The sequence below is a fragment of the Delphinus delphis genome, chromosome 5 (genome assembly GCF_949987515.2).
Source record: "Delphinus delphis chromosome 5, mDelDel1.2, whole genome shotgun sequence".
In the NCBI taxonomy this organism is placed as follows: domain Eukaryota; kingdom Metazoa; phylum Chordata; class Mammalia; order Artiodactyla; family Delphinidae; genus Delphinus; species Delphinus delphis.
Window position 1 is genome coordinate 103,188,238 of NC_082687.1, and position 20,462 is coordinate 103,208,699.

The 20,462-nt window shown below is 52.0% G+C and overlaps 1 protein-coding gene across 2 annotated transcripts in view; it reads right to left on the bottom strand.

Annotated features, from left to right (window-relative positions):
• Window positions 1-20,341, bottom strand: part of CRMP1 (collapsin response mediator protein 1) — a 68,487-nt gene extending 48,146 nt beyond the window's left edge. The window contains exon 1 of one of the 2 annotated variants that reach the window (XM_060011808.1): window positions 19,897-20,341. In XM_060011808.1, coding sequence (XP_059867791.1) covers window positions 19,897-20,277 — 381 coding nt within the window. In that variant the 5' untranslated portion in view covers window positions 20,278-20,341. Of the gene's footprint in view, window positions 1-15,663; window positions 15,944-19,896 lie in introns of those variants that run through there. The other variant, XM_060011809.1, reaches the window with a different exon arrangement.
• Between the last annotated feature and the right edge of the window lie 121 nt (window positions 20,342-20,462).

Genomic DNA, 20,462 nt, shown 5'->3' on the forward strand with positions numbered 1-20,462 from the left:
CAAATTCACACAACCAACAGGCGTGGAGGTTAGACCCAAGGTTTCCTGACTTCCTGTCCAGCATTCGCTCCAGCAAACACACTTCTGTCACGTTTTTAAACACGTTCACCCTGTAGAATCCATGACACCCCATAATCAGATGCAATTTAGAAAGAACCTGAGGACCTAGCTCTCCAGGATTCCCTTTCTTCATGCAGGAAGTGTGAGTGTGAAAGCCTAAAGAACCATCCCCTCCCCAAACAGTGAATTTTATGATACATAACTTTTAAGAATTTAATAAAAGTCACACCTTTAAAAGAAAAAAGACAATACCCTGCCTCTCCCAGGATTACCAAGAGGAGCAAATAGTCGACAGATATGAACAGTGACGAACTCCGTACAAAATTCATCGTTTAAATACCTTGAAAGAAAATGAACTATCTCATTAAAAACTCAACAGAAATCAAACAGCAAGGGTAGGCCAGAGACCGCCCGTTCCTTCCAGGATGACAGCGGTGACCTAAAGAGACTTATGCTCAGCACGGCTCACGTCCTTGGATCAGTGCTGTACAACAATAAAATGCCCAGAGTCAGACAGATGCAGCTTCCGATTCTTGCCCATTTGCTAGCCACACGACTTAACCTCTCCAAGCCTCAGTTTCCTCATCTATAAATTGGGGATAACTGTCCCTGCCTCACAGGGCCGTGGGAGAACCCCACGGGGTACATATATAAAGCACTTTGCCCACGCCCACCAGTGGGGACTACTCAGCTGAGTTACACATTGTTTATTCTGTGCCATTTTCTGTAGCAGGAAGTACAATCAATATTTGCTTAAGGAAAGAATATGTGCAGCTAAAAGACATAGGCCAGTGGGGGAGACTGAGTCATAACCAGACCTTTGCACTCCAGTGTGGGAAGGGCTGGGACAGAGGGGTGGTGGGAGCAGAGGAGGACTCCACTCCAGCCCTTCCAGGGGAATCATGCCCATTCTGAGCTTGAAGAATGAGTAGGAATTAGCCACATGGCAAAGGAGAGAAGAGACTGCAGAGAGAGGGAATGGTGGGGCAAAGGTATGGGGTTCGGGGGAGCCTGGTGTGCTTGGGGGTCTGTAAGTGGTTTCCCTGGCTGAAGTATGACCTCAGGGTGGTCAGGCTGGAGGGGCAAGCAGGTGCTGGCTCATGGGGACTCTAAGGCCACGAGCTGGGGCAAGGCTAGGCTGGTGTCGATGCTAATGAAAGGGCTTTCATCACGGAAGAATTCAAACCTACAAAAGTTTCTGAACTGAAGCATCATCCAAAAACTGGGCAGAAGTGGAACAAGAGGAACTGATAACCTTTACATTTTCCTCCAAGCGGGGATTTCTCAATAAGAGTAGGCGTCAGCCGCGTTTACAAAATGTATGAAGAGTCTTAAAATTGTTCACGCCTTTTTTTTTTTTCTTTTGCGGTACGCGGGCCTCTCACTGTTGTGGCCTCTCCCGCTGCGGAGCACGGGCTCCAGACGCACAGGCTCAGCGGCCATGGCTCACGGGCCCAGCCGCTCCGCGGCATGTGGGATCTTCCTGGACCGGGGCACGAACCCGTGTCCCCTGCATCGGCAGGCGGACCCTCATCCACTGCGCCACCAGGGAAGCCCTTGTTCACGACTTTTGACCTAGAAATCTGATGCTGAGAATTTGTCTTCAGGAAAATATCCCAAACAGAGTCAAAGAATTATACACAAAGAGGTGAACCAGAATTACAGACAATCTTGCAACCACACCACTAATGGGGTGACATACAGCTACTAAAATATTCTCCAGGAATATTTAAGGATAAATAAGAGCACTAGACAATAAAATGTTAGGTGGGAAAGCAAAATACCAAACTCTCCACAGGTAGATCTTTCTGGTAGTTCTTGACCTGAGGTGCCTCCCTATGTCCCCGTGGCCCCTTGCACACACCTCCCCAACAATACTCATCACACCACGGTCACTGTTCAAGTGCCCATCTCCTGCTGGGCTGGACACCCCTCCACGGCCAGGACAGCCCTGTGTGAGTCATCTCCAAATCCCCAGGGACCAGGCATAAACCTTACACAGTGTTTAGCAAGTGTTTGCTGAGTGGGCGGAGAGCGGGTGATAGCCAGGAGGCAAGGAGAGAGGCAGGGAGAAAAAGAGAGTGTTTGAAATGACAGAGGGAGTGAGGATAGAAGAGGAAAGTGAGATAAAGGAGTGATAAAAGGGAAGGGAATATGAAGGAAAGAGGGAAGAACGAAAGGGAGGAAATGGGGAGGGGAGAAATAAAGGAAAAAGGAGGAAAGAGTAGACTGACAGATCAGAAACCTCTCTTCTCTGCTTTCAGAATTCCCTGAAAGCCTAACCCTGTGGCTTGGGAACAGAAGCCTGCTTAATGCAAAGCCTACCTAATACAGATGAGGCTGGAAGGCCTTCTCACAAGGGGCCCACCTAAACCTCATCACTTCTCTATTGCCAAATATCCTGGGAGTCAGAGGAGTAGCCCAGAGAAGGGAAGGCCTTCTTCTCCAAACCTACCGTTAATCTCCGCTCCAGCCCAACCGGGAGGAAAGAGCTGGTGTTGGCGGGATGGACGCCTTTGCTCTCTTCACAATCATTAACTGCTATGTTGAGTGCCGCTTACAAAAATGAACCTTTAAAGCTTCAGACATTCTTACCCACACAACAGCAAAATAAACAACAGTCGGCCTCAACCAGGAGGGGAGGTCTGGATCACAGTGCATCTTTTGCATCACTGTCTGTCCCTGAGCGAAGCATGACGCCTCCCTGCATTCTGTTCTCCCTCCTTTCCTGCATGGTGGGAATAAAGTCGGTCGTTTCCAATCCAAAGTCAGAGGAGTAGAAAACTCATTACGGTCTGCGGAGCCTCGGAAGAAAAAAGAGGTGCTACTCTCATCAAACCAACAACTTACCCCCAAATCACTAGTTTAGCAACCTTGGCTCTCTGAAAAACTGTAGAGAACAAAAGCTGTTATTACAGAGACAGAGAAAGGCAGTGACTTTATCATCAAGGAGAAGATGTTTGATCTGGGTTCTGAAATATGAGAAGTTCATGAAGCCGAAAAAACGAAGGAGAAGGAGAACAGTCCAGCAAAATACATAGTATATACACAGCAGTGTTCTGCAGTTTCCAGGTTCCACGCTGTAAACGAGGAAAGCAAAGGGGAATGTTGTGCTGTCCGTGGTCCTGAAACACCACTGGGCACTGGGACAGTGAGGTTTCTCCAAACCCTGGGACCCTGTCCCTCTCCCTCCTACCTCACCCAGGCTTGGAGTTCCTCACTGCTTTTCTTTCTCGGCTCACAGGCATATCTGTAATCTTTACATTGCCACGGAACAAAAACAATCATAGATTATGTTTCACAATGTATGTGGTTGGTTTCAAATACATTTCACTCTGAGTGCCATCCTATCAATACTTTAATTATCCCACCCAGGAAGTTGTGGGGAGGGCATGTGACACTCCCATGTCCCCTCTCCTACAATTCTTCACTAATACACACATCGGAATCTGGGGTCAGTGAATGAATGAGTGCCAAAAACGGATCTCAGAGGTCTGGCCTTCACACGAAAAGGGCAGCTCCATTCCGGGGCTGCAGGCGCACACAGATTCTCATGAGGCTGCCTGATTTATCCGTGGGAAGGGGCTCAGAGAAATTAAATGAAAAGTTACTCCTGGAAAGATGAAGAATATCTTCCTCTCCAAAGGGTAATAGTGAAAACGAGTCTCAAAAAGATAAGGGAAGCCGCATTTGGTAGAAATGTGCTTGCCCGTGCATTGAGTGCAGGTGAAACGGCTTTCTCGTAAGGCAAGATGTCAAGGTGAGTTCTGAAAGTTACTAGTCCTTCAGACTCTACAAGTCACTGACACTAAGGCTCACGCTGCAACTCAAACATTCAATAGGACAGGTAGGCACACCCCTCACTCATGCAAGTACAACTCACAACATGGCACCAGAGCCTAGATTAATCCTGAAAATCCACTGGGATTGTCTGCTAAAAACTCCAATCCAGGTGTTTTTGTCAAGATTTTCATTTGCCAGGTCTAGTTTATGGGCCAGGAATTTGTTATTAACAAACATGTAGGATAATCTTGATGGAGACCCTCGGTGGTAGATTGTGTTATTTCTTTCACAATCCTTCCTGCCTTCCCACACTTGCCATGTTCCAATGTGGGTGCAGGGCTCTCCCAGCCGCACTGACTGTGGGTGTGCCTACTCGAGTTGCTTTGACCAACAGAATGAGAGTGGATGTGACTGCACCAGTCTGAGCACGAGCTTTTAAGAGGCAGGTGGGTTCCAGCTCCATTTCTTGAGAGTCCATCCTCCACCATGAAAACCACAAGACCCAAGGAATGGTGTCTCCTTCAGTCTGAGTCCCAGTATGAGATGCTATGAGGAGCATGCCTGACCCAAAAAGAAGCCTGAAGATAAATCTAGCTAAGCCCTCCTAAGTCTCTGCCACCCGCAGACCTGTGAACAACAAACAACTATTTGCTATTGTAAGCCACGGAATTACAAGGTTGTTTGTTACGTGGCATTATTGCATCAAAGCGAATTCATACACCATCCAAATTCTGTGCTGGGAGTCACAGCCACAGTGATTGCTGTCTGAGAGATTTTCCAGCTCAAATACTTCATAAACCCAGGACTCTGTTCCTTCCTTTCATGACCAGAGACCCCTTCCTCCCCGGCTCCGCTCACAGATCGCCCAACCAGACTCCTTGCGGTGGCAAGTGCTGCCTGCAGTGCAGCTGCACGCTCTTATTATTTATTCACAGAAACCCAGTCCATTTGCCTTTGATTCTGCCTCAGGGGACGGCCTGTCAGCCGGTGGTGCTTTGCCACACTTTTCAGGAAAGCAACCCTGGAAGCGGCAACAGGCCTGAGATTGAATATAACGAGCACACATTTGTTCCCACCCGCATGGGTCAAGGACACAGTGGCATTTTCCTCCTTCATGAATCAGAAATACAGGAGGTCGGGCTTCCCTGGTGGCGCAGTGGTTGGGAGTCCGCCTGCCGATGCAGGGCACACGGGTTCGTGCCCCGGTCCGGGAACATCCCACGTGCCGCAGAGCGGCTGGACCCGTGAGCCATGGCCGCTGAGCCTGCGCGTCCGGAGCCTGTGCTCCGCAGCGGGAGAGGCCACAACGGTGAGAGGCCCGCGTACAGCAAAAAACAACAACAACAAAAAAAAAAAAAAACAAAGAAATACAGGAGGTCTCCATGGATTGCAGGCCTTTTCTGTGAGCTGAGGCCCATGTCCATGACAACTGCAATGTTAACAGCGAGATTTCAAGCTCCATTGTACCTGACAGACATTCAGGAAATAGTCCCTGATGGAGTATCTGGCGTTAACATAACCTCTGTCATGACCCCAGGAGTGGGCAAGGCCTTCAGGCTCCCTATAGAAGGATGATGCTAGCTAAATCTGTATATACGTGTAGACCCACTTCTGCATTTTTTCATCTCTGCCTTTTACCTTATATAAAGCAATCTGAACAGGAATCCTTGGCCTTCAAGAAAACCACATTCCTGAGTACACACTAAGTATCACTTCTGCATTACATGGGTTTTCATGTTTAATTCTGAAGTCACCTTAAGAAGTGGGTATTATGGCTACAAATAAGGAAACTCAGAGAAGGGAAGTGATTCTGTCCAAGGTCACACAGCCAGGAGACGGTGGAGTCAGATGTGAACCTAGTCACCTGGTACCTACAAAGTGACAGCCCAGCATCCCGTGGTATTTATCCCGGTGTTCTCCTCACTCTACCTAGTTAAGATGTCTGAGCCTCAGTTCCTTCCTTTGAAAAACGGGAATAAGCAGGAATAGACCATACATCTCAAGCCCATTCCCAACGCCATGCACCTCACCGGTCCTTCTGACAGGATGGTTGCGACTGTGGCCAAAAGGGAGTAAGGCAGATTAAAGGGCTCTGGAAGTTGGAAAGGGCTCTCCAGTATTAAGACATTCAAGGCAGAGCCCTGTTCACCTGATAAACACTGACAACGCCTCCTGTAAGCCAGATGCTTCTACAACTATTATCTCATTCAATACTCATTTAACAAAGAGGCAGCGCTGTCTGCTGGTTAAGGACACGGCAGTAGAGGCCAGAACACCTGAGCTCTAATCGGGTCCCGCACTTACTACCCTTGTGCCTTAGGCACGTTGACCTCTCTGCGCTTCAGTGTTCCATCTATAACGCAGAGCGTGGTTTTGAAAGTAAAATGAATTAATGCGTGGACAGAGCTCAGTGCCTGATTTTTAAAGTCTTCCCATTGTGGGGAGATAAATCTCATTCAAATGCCCAGTTCCATCTTCAGCTTCTCTCTAACCTCTCACACCCCAAACCCAACTCTTTTGTAGACCTTGCTGCATCTGCTCCATTGTTCTCATACCCCCCTGCTGATTTCCACCTCCCACAGCACCTGCTCCAGGTCAGCCCTCCCCACCTGTCTCCCTGCTGCCTGCCTTGTCCCCTCCACACGACAGCCAGTGACCTTTCTCGTCACAAATGCAACTATGGCGTGCCTCTCCTTAAACCCTTCACCAGCTTGTCCTCACATGTAGGGCAAAGTATGCCCTCCCAGGCTCTGGCCTGACCCCTGCCCTCTCCTGGCCTTGTGCTATACTCGTATACTCACACTATGTTCTGGCTCTCGGAGCTGCACTTTCACACCCTGTGCCTTTGTCTGTGGCATCTGCTACCTGGATTTCTTGCAACTCACCTTGTCAGGGGCAGTGTCCTGCTTCCAGGAACATGTGCTTACCTCCTGGAGTTCCTAAAGCGTAAAGCTTGCACCCTTGTTAGCATTGTTTCCCAACTGCACAGAACTTCGTCTATTGGCTCATTTTTATATGTCCGTTTCCCGCATGAGACTATGAGATCCTTCACACCAGAGACTACAGCTTGTTCCCACACAGCTTCTTAGCTGGGTGACCTGCGGCAATAACGTAATCTCTGTGTTTCCGTTGTTTTTTGTTTTCTTTCTATTAGTGGAGCTACTCAAAGTACCCAACTCACAGGATTACTTAAGATGAGTAACAGCTCACGACACAACGAATACCAGCCTATGAAGCCCAGTGCTCTCTGATGAATGTTCTGTGGCTGTGCATTTGAGGAAGCTGGGAAAAGTTTCCATTGTTTTTATCAGTTTCTCAAAGGAGTCTATGGACCCGGAAAGTATTTAAACCAGTTTAAAAGGTGCCCAATAATTAAAGTTTTATTTTGGATCCATTTTGTTCTACATGCTCAGAAATAAAGGACAGCAAAAAGAAAAAAAGCAGAAAAGAAGGGAAAAAAGGAGAGAAAAATCCAAACACTGTACTTGGAAATTGCAGTAAAGAACTGGGGCTATTTTGGAAAAGAGAAGGTCCTAAGTAACTGAGAAATATTGTCCAGAGCCTCTAGGAATATCAGTGTGGAAGAGGAAGAAACCTGTGGAAAATTCTGAGGGCAAAAGGTAGACTCTCCCTTCTACATGCAAAAGACTTTCCAACAACACAGCTGTCCAAGAGTAAAGCAGGCTGCTGTGTGAAGTGGTGAGATCTCCCTGCCACTGGAGGTGGGCAAGGAGTGGGTACTTGCAATTCCTACACTAGAGGGGAGACTGGGGGTGGGGAAGAAGCAATGGACACTCCTTTCTGCCGCCTCAAATGCACAAACACAGAAAAATTTACATAATTTAAAAGGTTCCTTTCAACTTCGAGGTTGTATAAGTCAAATATTTGCTTCGGATTTAAACCCTAAGGGGCTATGAATATGGTCTGATATAAAGTACACGGCAGCATAATTTGGGGACAGGTACAAAATCTCGAACAGCCACCTCTTTGCTTTATGCAATTCTGCATCAGAACCGTGGAGTTTTCCCATGGAATTGACCCCAAGTTCTAATGCCAAGCAGTTATTCGGTCAAGACCCTGGGGAAATGTGTACTTTAATGATTCAACATATATATATGGAAGATTCCTCTTGTAAAAGCTTGCTTTCAGTGTGAAATGCAGTGAAGCCCATTAATATGCCAGGCCTGCCTTCTCCCCACTGCCAAAGTACCACTTGGGAAGTCTTTATTTTTTACCTCCAGAAACCCTTCACACCACCCTCATCTCCTTCTGGATGGTAACTACCTAAATGCTAAATCCATGGATAGGACATTTGTTAAGGTCAAATGCAAGAGTATCTTGAGACCTCACTCAGCAAAGATGCAAAGCTTGCAATCTAGTGGTTTTTTGTTTGTTTGTTTTGCGGTACGCGGGCCTCTCACTGTTGTAGCCTCTCCCGGCGCGGAGCACAGGCTCCGGACCCGCAGGCCCAGCGGCCACGGTTCACGGGCCCAGCCGCTCCGCGGCATGTGGGATCCTCCCGGACCGGGGCACGAACCCGCGTCCCCCGCATCGGCAGGCGGACTCCCAACCACTGCGCCACCAGGGAAGCCCTGCAATCTAGTTTTTATTCATCCACTCACAGAATATGGAGTCCCTGCTATGAGTCACCAATGCATAAGAGTGCTCCTGAGGAGATGCTGAGGAAAAGTAGATGTTGTCCCAATCCTCCAAGTGTGCACAGTCAAGTGGACAAACCAAAGTTACCCAAGTGGGAGTGCACCTGGGGCACAGGCCCAAGGAAGGAGTAGGAAGCTGAAACTTCATACGTCCATAGCCATCACTTCCCTCCTATTTACTCTGTTTACTCTTGTTTTCTAGACCAGCCTCTCTGTGAAGTATCCTAGATCCCATTCCATTTCCTAAGCCACCCATTCAGAGTTGTCTTTTCTCACTAAGAGCAAAGATAGGATTTGGTCTTTGCATCTCTCTACGGCAATGAATCTCAACCTTTCTGTGTTCAGGACATAGTGACCAATGGTATAAAAATTTGCAGCAGTCTTGAAGGGATTAAAGACATAAAACACCACCAAATGAGTCAGCAGCAATCACTACCATGTCATCCCAACTACAGTGTGACTGTGTCCATCTCAGAGGGCCTTTCGTGTCTCCTTAATTGAACTTGCTTACTCTTCAGCACCATGGCGCTGCGCTGTCCACTGCCCTGACCCTATTCTCTTATATGCTCAAGGGGCAAAGTCTTCTGATGTCCCCTTTCCATTACAAGAGCTTCCTTTTCCTCACAAAAAAATTAGACACTATTCCATACTGTTCCGTTCGTGAGTGCTCAGGGATCTACCTGATAGATGTTACGAGAACAAGTTTTAGACTTGGTTGTAGTAAACATAAACTTTAAATGCTGATCAAAATTTAGCAGCACATCTACACAGGATTTTTTCAGTACACCACTGTGCTCACAGCACATGGGCTGAGAACCACTGGTTGCTGGAATATCTTGCGTTTTCCTATTTTCCACCAGCGCCTCTTGTACATGGGTCCTTAATCTCTATCTCTGGGCCTTGCCTCTCACCCCCATGCCGATCTGTTTCTAATTGCCCAGTGAGACGCCTCAATTTGGTGATCATTCCTAACTCTAATTCAGCCTAGGAAACGATGCAGGCCTTTTCTTTCAAACTCACCCCTTAAACTTCCTGACCACCTCGTTATCAGCTCCAACAGGTGTTTATTAGCATCTCCGATGGGCCACGATGTTCACATTTAATCCTCATATATCTGCTCCAGAAAGACTAACACTGGGCTCTTTGCCATCAGTTTAGGCCTTGATCATGCAACTTGCTGTGGCCAATGGTTATGAGCAGATATGAAACGTACCATAGCTGAGCAGGACTTCTTAAAGGCATTTGTGCTTCAAGCCTCTGCTCCTTCAGCCTGTGTCTCAAGGTGAGGAGATCCAAGGGGCAGACCCATTGCTCGCAACAGCCAGGGGCAAAGCCACAGCCAATCCAGGTCCTCATGTAACATGAGCAAGAAATAAATGTATGTTGCTGAAAACCACTGAGACTTCGGATTGTTTGCTATGGAACAAAGCTAACTAATACACCATCTTGCAGTAAGAGTAATAACCGCTAACCCATTGAGCATGTACTATGTGCAGGTACTATTCTAAATATCTCACATATATTAAGTCATTTAATTCTCAAGGGGAAAAAACCCCTATGGAGTATTACTATTATTACCACTTTACAAATTAGAAAATTGCTGCATAGAGAAAATAAGTGATTTGCCAAAATTACACAGCAAGTAAGTGGAGCAGCTAGGATTCAAATCCCAATAGTCTGGCTTCAGAATCCACATTCTTCCATGTTGCCTTCATTATACCATCCTCCCAGTTCAAGAACTTCCAGAGGCTTCCTATTACCCACAGAATCAAGTCAGAATATCCTATAACTAGGAGCTGAATTATCTAATCTAACTCCGTAAAGAAAAGGAATCTGAGACCTAGAGAACTGACTTGTCCAAGATCAAACACCCCATTTGCATTTAAGCCAGACTTAGAACCCATGGGCTATTTCCATCACTTTGGGTGCATTCTGCCTGACTTCCAAAGCCTTGTAGAATTCCCCAGTCCCCCTGCCATTCAAATTTATTTCAAGATCCTCACCCTCGGATTTAGCTATATAAAACTCTTATTCTCTTCTGACAACATTCACTCCCCAGCCCAGGTCTCGACCCTGCTGTTCCACCTGCCTTGCATGTTCTTCCTTTGTCTCCACCAATCAAATCCCTCAACACCTAGCTCATGCCATCCCCTAAGCCCCAAGAGGGCACCTCTTCTTGCTTCTGCCAATGCTGAGCCCTCCCTTCCCTGAACTTCTCTAACACCTGTGCTCTATTCCACACTTACCCTTTGGTCATTTTTAAGTCGTTCCATGTATGTGCAATTTTTCACTTAGATGGAAAGGTCAGGATCATGAAATACGTATTTTTCAACTGCTCATGACACCTTGCACAGCTCAAGGAACAAAACGGTTAAGATATGCAGTTAACAGTCGTTGATTACCTGCCATTCTGAATTTTCATCTCCTCAAAGAGAGCCTGAGTTCGGGGAAGGGAACTATCGTCTATCTGTTAGCCGCTTACTATGTGCCTGGTACATTCACATATGTCATATCATGTGTTTCTGGGTAGTCAGTCTTGGCCAAGTTCATTACAAGACACAGGCAATCAGGGCTCAGTTGGCATCGTTATGTTATGGAAGATGTCACAACTCAGTATCACTTGTATGCTCACAAACACTTTTTAAGAATGTAATTTAAAATAATTCTTCCCCAAAGAAAATGGCCCACTTCTTCCTGTCTGATCATGAACTTGACCTAACTGAGAATGTCTGCTTCTCTGCCCTGGATGACAGAAGCTCTGAATCAGGACCATATGTCCAGAAGCACACCCCCAGTGGTCCAAATCACTGGCAGGTTTGGTCTCTGCTTTTCTTTGAGCCTCAGTCTTGCTATTCGACTTCCCTCTGATTTCACTATATGCAGGATAAATCACTCTAGGCGTCTCAAATCCTTTGCATAAAAATGCAATGAGGGCTTCCCTGGTGGCGCAGTGGTTGAGAGTCCGCCTGCCGATGCAGGGGACACAGGTTCGTGCCCCGGTCCGGGAAGATCCCACATGCCGCGGAGCGGCTGGGCCCGTGAGCTATGGCCGCTGGGCCCGCATGTCTGGAGCCTGTGCTCCACAATGGGAGAGACCACAGCGGTGAGAAGCCAGCGTACCAAAAAAAAAAAAAAAAAAAAAAGGCAATGAGATAATCTAGATACTTATACGGTAGGCTGAATGCTATCCTCAGGAAGAAGCAAGATTTTTGCATATTTGTCCATTAGAATAACTAATTCAGTCCGATGTAATTTTTATTTAATAATCTTTCTCTTCTCTGCTCATCTTTACTGTTTTACTGTTTGATCTAACACACACACACACACACACACACACACACACACACACACACACGCAAACACACAGATTTCAATCAGACAGTGACTCTCTTACCAGGCAGACCAGCCCATCTACCCTCCCTGCTTGAACAGGACCTCTTCATTCCTCCACAAGCCATTGAAGAAGCTTCCAAGTCTCTATAATCCTGTTTACTCTTTGGGAAACAGGCTGCCTTCCTCACAGGACTGTTCTGAAAACCCAATGAAAGATCACGGAAATCCTTCTGAATGCTGTAATGGTCTGCAAACTCATGATGTCTTCTCTGTAATAGCAATACTTCATAACCATGGTGGTGGACACTCCTGCCTCCCCCTTCAGTGGCTCTGTTGGGACAGCTGCTTCTGCAGGGCCACGAGCCCTGTGCCTTTGTTTGCTCAGAGCCACGCCCAGGATGCCCCTACTCACTTAACCACCGCAGTGGGCACCGAAAAACCATTTTAACTAAATTAATCCCGGCTATGCCATTAGTTTTTGAAAAAAAAGCCATACATGAAAGAGAGCTTTATTAATGTTTTAAACAATCCTTGGGGGCTGAAGCCAAGTGTTTTGGCTTCTTCCCTCTTCTCTAGCAGGCTACTCTAGCATCTCAGAAAAAGGCTGAGGCAGAGAAAAGAGGAAAAGACACCATAGTCAACATGAGTAGAGCATTTTTGTGATTCAGCCGTGCCCCTGCCTCTGTCCACACTGTGCCCTGTCTGGAGTGTCCCTTTTCCTCCTCTGCTCACATACTCTCTCTCCTATCTCTAATTTCACTGCTGAATCTGAGACCTTACCCTCTTTGTTCAGATGAGCAAACTGAGGCTCACAGGAGGAGTGACCCAACATCAAGCAGGTGGGGACCTGGAGATGCAGCTGACAGCTGTATCTTGGTCCTTTCTTAAGCCCCACTGGGTCCCTCCACAGGCCACACATACCGTGGCTGCCAAAAACATCTTAACCGTCTCCAGGATTTGCTCTAACTGCACAGAGAAGCCACACTTGGTCACAGAGGTCAGGCTCCTGCAATGCTGACTTTCCTTCAGTTTCTCCAACGGGCCACACTCTTTTGCCACAGAACCCCTCCCTCCTCACCCACCAGGACTAGGCTGGGTGTCCCTGCTGTGGTCTCCTCAGCCTCCTGTACTTCCCCTTATAACACCCCCCCACCAACATTTTGTGGCTATTTCAGGCTGAAATGTCAGTCTTTGCTAAACTCTGTGAAGGCAAAGGGCATGCCCATCTCTTGCCCACTTTCCTTAGCACCCAGACAGCGGCAGGCACAGACCAGGTGCTTATTATTAACTTACCAAATGAGTTCTATTGATTGAACAGGTTAAGGGTGCAGCATGTGGAAAGCCACAATGCCTATCCGTTCATTTAATGGCATTCTGGTTCCTGTCAGACCACGTACATTATCAGCAAAAGGTCCTCAGGAAGCTGTGGGTCCTACAGAGGAGCTCCATCCAAGTCCATCCTCTCTGGCTTCTCCCTTAAACCACACATTTTTCTAGCTGGAACGGACTATGTGGGCCACATTAAACACAAATGTTTCATCAAGGACAGCTTTCCCAGGAAATAAGGCGCATTTTCAGCATCTCTCCTCCCCATGCTATTGAAGCTGTGGGATCCACTCCATGTGATTCTCTTTTTTTTTTTTTGTGGTATGCGGGCCTCTCACTGCTGTGGCCTCTCCTGTTGCGGAGCACAGGCTCCGGACGCACAGGCTCAGCGGCCATGGCTCACGGGCCCAGCCGCTCCGCGGCATGTGGGATCCTCCCGGACCGGGGCATGAACCCGTGTCCTCTGCATCGGCAGGTGGACTCTCAACCACTGCGCCACCAGGGAAGCCCCCATGTGATTCTCTTTTACACATGCGTTGACTACCTGCTTCGCACAAAAGACTAAAGCAGCAGGATCAGCCAGCAGTTCTGAAGCCCTTACTGTGTGCCTACGAAACACTAAGCACTTTGCCAGTGTCCTCTCAGATGCTCAAGGGTCCTGTGAAATGGCCAGTGCTAAGCCCACTTTGGATATAAGAGCACGGAGGCTCAGAAAGGAGGCAGAGCAGAGATGCACACCCAGATCCGTCTGCTGCAAAAGCCTGGGCAGTTTATCTCCACTCCAGAGGGCCACAGTCTGCAGGCAGGGTGACCGCTGCGGCTGTGCAGGCAGAACTACGCAACTCTGGAGGCACTGTTCCCATACACCTGCCTCAAAGACCATCTGGCTAAACGTGCTTCTTGGAAACCGGGATCCTGAATGGGGCATAGACCTGCTATGGGCAATAGTCACAAAGGTACCCTGGGTTCCTGACTCATCAGTCATTGCATCCCCTCTACCTCCATCTCCTGCCTCAGTTCCCCTGGGGTCAGGGTTGAAGAGGAGGAAAGCCCGACCGGCGTATGCAAATATCCAGTTCGTTCCTCCCACACTGCCTAGCCCAGGGCAACCACATCCCTTCCATTGATGCTTAGCCGACTACAGTGTTAAGGGATTGGTCACTTACACTGCTGTGTCTCAGACGGCAAGGATTAGGGATGGGCAAGAGGTGGTCCCCACCGTCAGGGGGCACGTCTCTGGACGGTAACTCAGCAAAGGTCTGCTGACAAGACCTGAAGCTGGGCGGAAGAGTTTTCTAAGAGAGACTCAATCCAGAATTGGGCAGAATGCAGGGCTGTTCTGGGGAGGCAAGGGGTCCCAGTTCTTTCCCAACCTTCCTCTCAATTGCCTCCCCAACCAGTGCTCCAGCCTCTGAGAACTTTATGTGGACAATGCCTGCTTCGAAAGATTTATTGAGAAGATTCAAGAAAACAAGATCCACAATATACTGGGCAGGCAAGTGGGAAATGTCAGCTTCTTCACCCCTACCCACGGCTGCCCTCTCCAAGGTGTTCTGGGACCATCCTTGAGCCTGGATTCTGGATAAAGGAGGATGCTAGGTCTCCTGCCCTCAAACCTCAAGCATTGCCCTGGAGGATTCCATCATGCCTTCCAGCACCTGGCTGCTCAGATATCAGCCACCCAAGGCCCATGGGTTTCACCAGCACCTGTGGTCCACATCCCTCAGGAATGGTTTGGTTCAACTCTGGTGCCAGACAGGGAATGAGGCGGAGGCCAGGTCTCTGGACCCGCTGTGTCCTCAGCTCCCCACCCTGAGACAAAGCATAAAGACCAGGGATCCTTTGTTTCCGGCCACACCCAGAGACACCGAGAACTGCTCAGCCACCGCCACCATTCCCACCCCCCAGTGTTAACCCTTCCCGGGACACAGCCGCCAGGGCCGCCCCATCAGGTTATTTTTAGCTGCAGTGAGGAATGGGAGGGGCTCCTCCATCATGGCGCTGTCTCTAGGTCCAGACTTCCACTTCATCGGTTTGGGCGGGGAGTGGCGGGGGGGGGGGAGTGGGGGAGGGGCGGTGGTCGATCATTTTCCTTACTCTGGCGGGGAAGAAACGCTGCCGCGAGGTGCAACAGCTAGACTGTGCAAAGGGCGCCCGCTGGAGGCTCAGCTCCAGGGCCGGAGGGAGGGGGTTCGGACACCGAGCCCCTCCCTCTTTTGTTCAGCTCCGCATCCTCCGGGTCCAAGCCATCCGCTGCAAGCCCGCGGGGAGAGGGACCCGAGGCTCCCGCCCCGCCCCGCCACGCCGGGCTGCCCTCCCCCGCATTGTCCCCAGAGGCTGGGGGGAGGAGGCTGCAAGGCCGAGACCGGCCCCGCCCCACCCGCCGCGACGCAGGAAAGCCCCTCGGGGGCCTCCCGTTAGGTCCCCCAGCGGATCCCGACCCCGGCGGCGACCACCACCACCTCGCCAAGAGCGGCGGGGCCAGGGCGGCGGCCCAGCTTACCGTGATATGCGGAATGCTCTTCTTGCCCTGGTAAGACATGGCCCCCCTCTGGCGCCCTCCGCCCGGCCGGTGGACCTGTGGGGCTGGCTTTCGCCCTGGATGGCTGTCTCTCGGTCCCGCTCCCCGCGGGCGCGGTGACAAAGGCCCGGGATCAGTGAAGAGAGGGACGGAGGCTCGGCGCCCGCGGCTGCCCACGCGCTCGGCTGCCCCGGCTGCTCGGCCCGCTCGCCGCCGCTGCCGCTCCGGCTGCCAGCACCGCCCGGCTCCGTGAGGAGGGCGGGAGGAGGAGGGAGAGGCGAGGGCGGGAGGAGGGGGCTGCAGACAGACAGCTCCTCCCGGCGGCGCGCAGCCGAGCGCGATTCGCCCCTCTCGGCTCGAACCAGGAAGCGCTTCCCTTCAGATCTCCCCCACTCCGCCCCCCGCCCCCGCCCCTCCCCAACCAACCAGCCCCGCCGACCCCCACCCCGCGCACACGCCCTCTGCTGGGCCCCGGCCTCGCTCTCGGATTGGGTAGGTCTGGTTTTCAGGGCTCCTTTAAAAGCCAGAGATGAACTTCGGGTGCGCAGGCAGAGGCCGTGGGCAGCGCCACAGGTGTGCAGCAGTGCATCTGCAGGCCTCCCCAACATCTGCGTGGGGGAGGGAGTGTGGGCCGGGTGCCCAGAACCCGCCCCGGCTGCTGGTGCGCTCGAGGCCCTCCAGGATCCAGCCCAGGCCTCTCGTTCCACAGCCTGCGTTAGTCCCTCCGCTGCGCCACTCCCTGAATAGACCGAGCACATCTCCAGCCCCAAGTCCAAGCCTTTATTCAAACTGTGTCCTCTCTCTGAATATCTTACCTCAGACAGAAGTCTATCTATTCTCCCAGACTCACCTCCTAGGGCTTCTCCATAAAACCTTTCCCTGCCACTCCTCCCACCCCCATCATTGAACCAGCCTCCCTCCCTCCCTGCAGCAGGGACCCCAGAGACAAAGGCCTAATTAGTGACTGACCTGCTCTACTGCCTGCAGCCCCTCTCTCATCACAGGGCCCCCTGCCATTGGGGCCACCGGCTTATCCCCAGAGCCTTGTCTACCAGACAGTGCTTGCTGATTGCAGAGCCAGACCATTGGCACTAAGGAGCCCAGAGCCCCTAGGACAGGCTAGCGGTCAGGAGGGGGAAAAGGATGTCCTGGTTCCCAGTGGAGCGTGGACACCAGCCCCAGCGCCCATAATCCAGGTGTTGCTTTGGGGAGAGGTGGGCAGGAGTCCTGGGCTAGCTTGATTAACTTCTTGACAGAAGAGGAAAGAGGGAAGAGGGGGAAAGCGGGGGAGCCCTAGTAAGCCCCCATAGGGCTAGACAGGTGCCTCCCAAATCCAGGCAGATTAAAATGCCAACCTTCTACTTTCTGCCTATAAAACCCAAACCCACAGGCTCGGTAAAAAGACCCCACCTTCTTTACTTCCAGCTGCCACACAGAGGGCGGGGTGCCAGGCCTGGTGAAGCTCCCGCCACTCAGGTTAGGGCCTGAAGCCTTTACCTCCACTGCCACCTGGAGGCCAGTCCTCCAGTCCAGGACAGAAGGCCAGAGACGCCTGGGCCTTAAAGTGGAGATAGGGTTTTATGTTCACAAAACAGAAACGGCTTAGTATTCCAGGAACACTAGGCCATTAAGTTTCCCATTTCACAGGGGCGAAATTGAGGCTTACAGAGATAGAATGAAATCTTAGATACAAAGCATGTGAGCTGCAGCAGAGCAGTATCTGGAAGCCAGGTTCCTGCACAACTTGTCTAGAGCTCACTCTTGGCTCTGAGTTGGGTCCTAAATTCTTGTTGATGACCGGAAATTGCAGGTCTCCCTCTCTCTGACACTACATCCCCTTCCTCAGCGTTGCTAAGGGCTAGGTTCCACGAACCAGGGCCCCTCCCAGGCTTCAGTTTGGGCAGGGAAGCTCCAGGATTGGAGAGGAGACCTCCTGCGTATAGGGGGAGGGGCACTCGTCTGCTATTGGCCAAACAGACCACCGCTCCCAAGCGGACTTCCCGGGTACAAAGCGCCGCAGTTGCACAGCCTCGGGCCTCGGCAAACGCTGCGCCTGCGCCGCAGAAACCCCTCCTCCCTCCCCGGGAAAGAGCTTTACGGGCGCGGGGGAAGGGCCCCGGCACCCTCTGCAAAGCTCAGGAGCAGCGAGGCCCGCCGGCCCCCGAACCCGAACCCCGTGGCTGCTCGGTCCGCAGAAAGTAAAACTCTCCCCCACAAGGGAGACCGCGAGCACCTAGGCTCCACAGTTCCGAACCTCGCGTGCTCCTGGAGCCCTTGGCGCGCCGGAGGCGCTGCCTTTTGTCCAGTACCCGAGAAGCCATGGAGAAAGGGGAGAAGGCTAGAGGGGGAGAAGAAAGAGGAGTGGGAGAGGTGAAGGGATCAGCGTCCCCAGGGGCCGAGGCGCGGCTGTGGAGCCGTCCCAGACAGAGCCCAGGGGCGATGCTGGCTTTGGTGACATTGACTGCAGGTCCGTCAGGGACGCTCTTGCACAGCTCCCGGCCGTGCACAAAGCTCTCTCGCCTCCCTGATACTCCACCACGCCTTGAGAGAGGCTGGGAGATGCCACCCCCATTTCACAGATGAAGAAGCTGAGGCTCAAGAGGACGCCCAGCCTTGACTGGAAACTAGGATTCTCCGGTATTGGCCCCGGCTTCTTGGTCCGCGGCCCCGAAGCCTCCCGCTCGGGCTGTGAAGCCTGGATCCCAAGCGAGGTCGGACACTAGGGAAGGAGGTGGGCAGGGCAAGATATAGAAGGGATAGGGACAAGGAGACGGGATCCTCTCGATATCTCCATTCCTTGCACACACACCCCCACAGACACACACACCCTCACTGTAGACTTTCATCTCGCGAGGCTCAGGATTCAGGACCACGGAGAGTTCCCGAGCTACCGAGACTGAAGACCCGGGGCGTGGGAGTGGGGGCAGGAGGAGACCCACTATTGGGTCGTAGCAGCCACAGGCCAGCCCAGCCTCCCCCCACTCCTCCAGGAAGCCCTCCCAGATTTCTGTCCAGATCAAACTCTGCCTCCTCCGCTCTCACTGTATGCCTCTCAGAGCATTTAAGGGGAGAAGGGTTAATAAAAATGATGATAAGGATCAAACTCAAATAAACAACAAACACTTATTGTATGCTCACTACCTAGCGGCATTAACTGATTTAATTTTCACAATGAATTTATTACCCACCCTGACCTAGGGTGGGGCCGGAGTGCTAAACAGGGAACCCAGCACCTATCAGGGGCCTGGGACCTGAGCAGTGCTCAGACATGGAGTTCTGGGGTAAGGCTACAGCTCATCGGCCCTCGGGTGCTCCAACTTCCGTTTTCCAGCACCTCACCCATATATCCCAAAGCTGGGTCGTCTACCCATCTTCCCCCAATGCTCTGGCGACCCCAGCTAAAGGGAGATGAGCCATAGGGCCCACGGCCTGGCGTTCCCTCTCCCTGATGTTTCCCCACTTTCGTGGGGGGGGGACCTCCAAGTCTAGGAGGCTACTGACCCCGGTTCAAACCCCCTCTCTGCCTCCAACTTGCTCTGTGAAGTGAGCACAGAGGCGTTGTGCTGTGGGACTCAGGAGCATCCTCTGAAGATGTCGGTGATTGCGGCTAGCGGTTTCCAGTTCTGTCTGCCCCACGATCTAAATCTTTAACCAAATCCTTGCCCCGGAAAATACAGAGGGAGCACTCAGGAATGGCTTAAGCTTTAAGCCATGTGACCACAGGCATTTCACTGAACCTCTCCCAGCGCCTGGTACATAGTAGGTGCTCTATAATTCCTCATGAGTGAGTGAATACATGAAGGGATGAATGCGGAACAGAGCTCCCTGTCTTTTCGTAAAGCAGAAAATGAGGATCCTTGGATGAAATTAACCCCAGAGGTCCCTCTGCGCTTTAAGGGACCATGTGGCGGCTTTAGCCAACTTACTTCCCTTCTCAGAACCTCGCTCTCCCTTTCTGCAGTGGAGGAGCGGGGGTGCTGGATCTCGAAAGACCCTTTGGAGTCTCACGGACTATGCTGGCCAACGCTGACCGAGTCGCACAACCTCTCCGAACCTCCTGAATGATAGGGTGGGGGAGGGGCGTTCCGTAGCTCTCCCAAGCCTGGCCGCAGTGGCCCCAGCACTCCTGCCCGGGCACTGCCCTCGGGCGGCCCCACGCCCAGCGACCCGAGGGTCCCGTCCCCTCCGTCCGGCCCACGCGCGCCCCGAGGGTACCTGGGCATTGTCCCGGCCGAGTGGCAGGGCGCGGGGCGCGGGGCAGCGGATGCGCAGCGCAGTTGGTCGCTCGTCGCGCTCGCCCGGCGAACTGACTGCCGAGCCCGAGGGATCGCTCACGTCGCTGGCCGTGTCCTCGCTGCCTCCGGGCCCCGGCAGGCCGACCGCGTCGAGCCGGCCAGCACTGCGCGGTGTGCGCGCGGAGCCTCGGCGGCCCACGCTGTACGCGTCGAAGTCGATGGTCTTATTCTCGTAGGCGCCCTCCACCGCGGCGAACATGCCGCCGTACTTCTGGCGCGGGGTCTGCGCCGCGCTGCCCGGCCGCGCCAGGTACACGGGCAGGTCGTCCTCCGTGTTCCACGCGCGCCGCCGATCCGCCATACCGGTCCAAGGCCGGCAGCCCGCCCGCGCTCCCGCCCACCCGCGGCCCTAGCCACCGCTGTGTGCCGAGCTCAGCGCTCCGTGAGGGCCGAGTCTGCCCAGGCGAGACTGCGGCCCGAGGAGGGGAGGGGCGGGGCGGGGCGGGACGCGAGGCGGGGCGGGGCAGGGGCGGGGCCTCCGGGCGG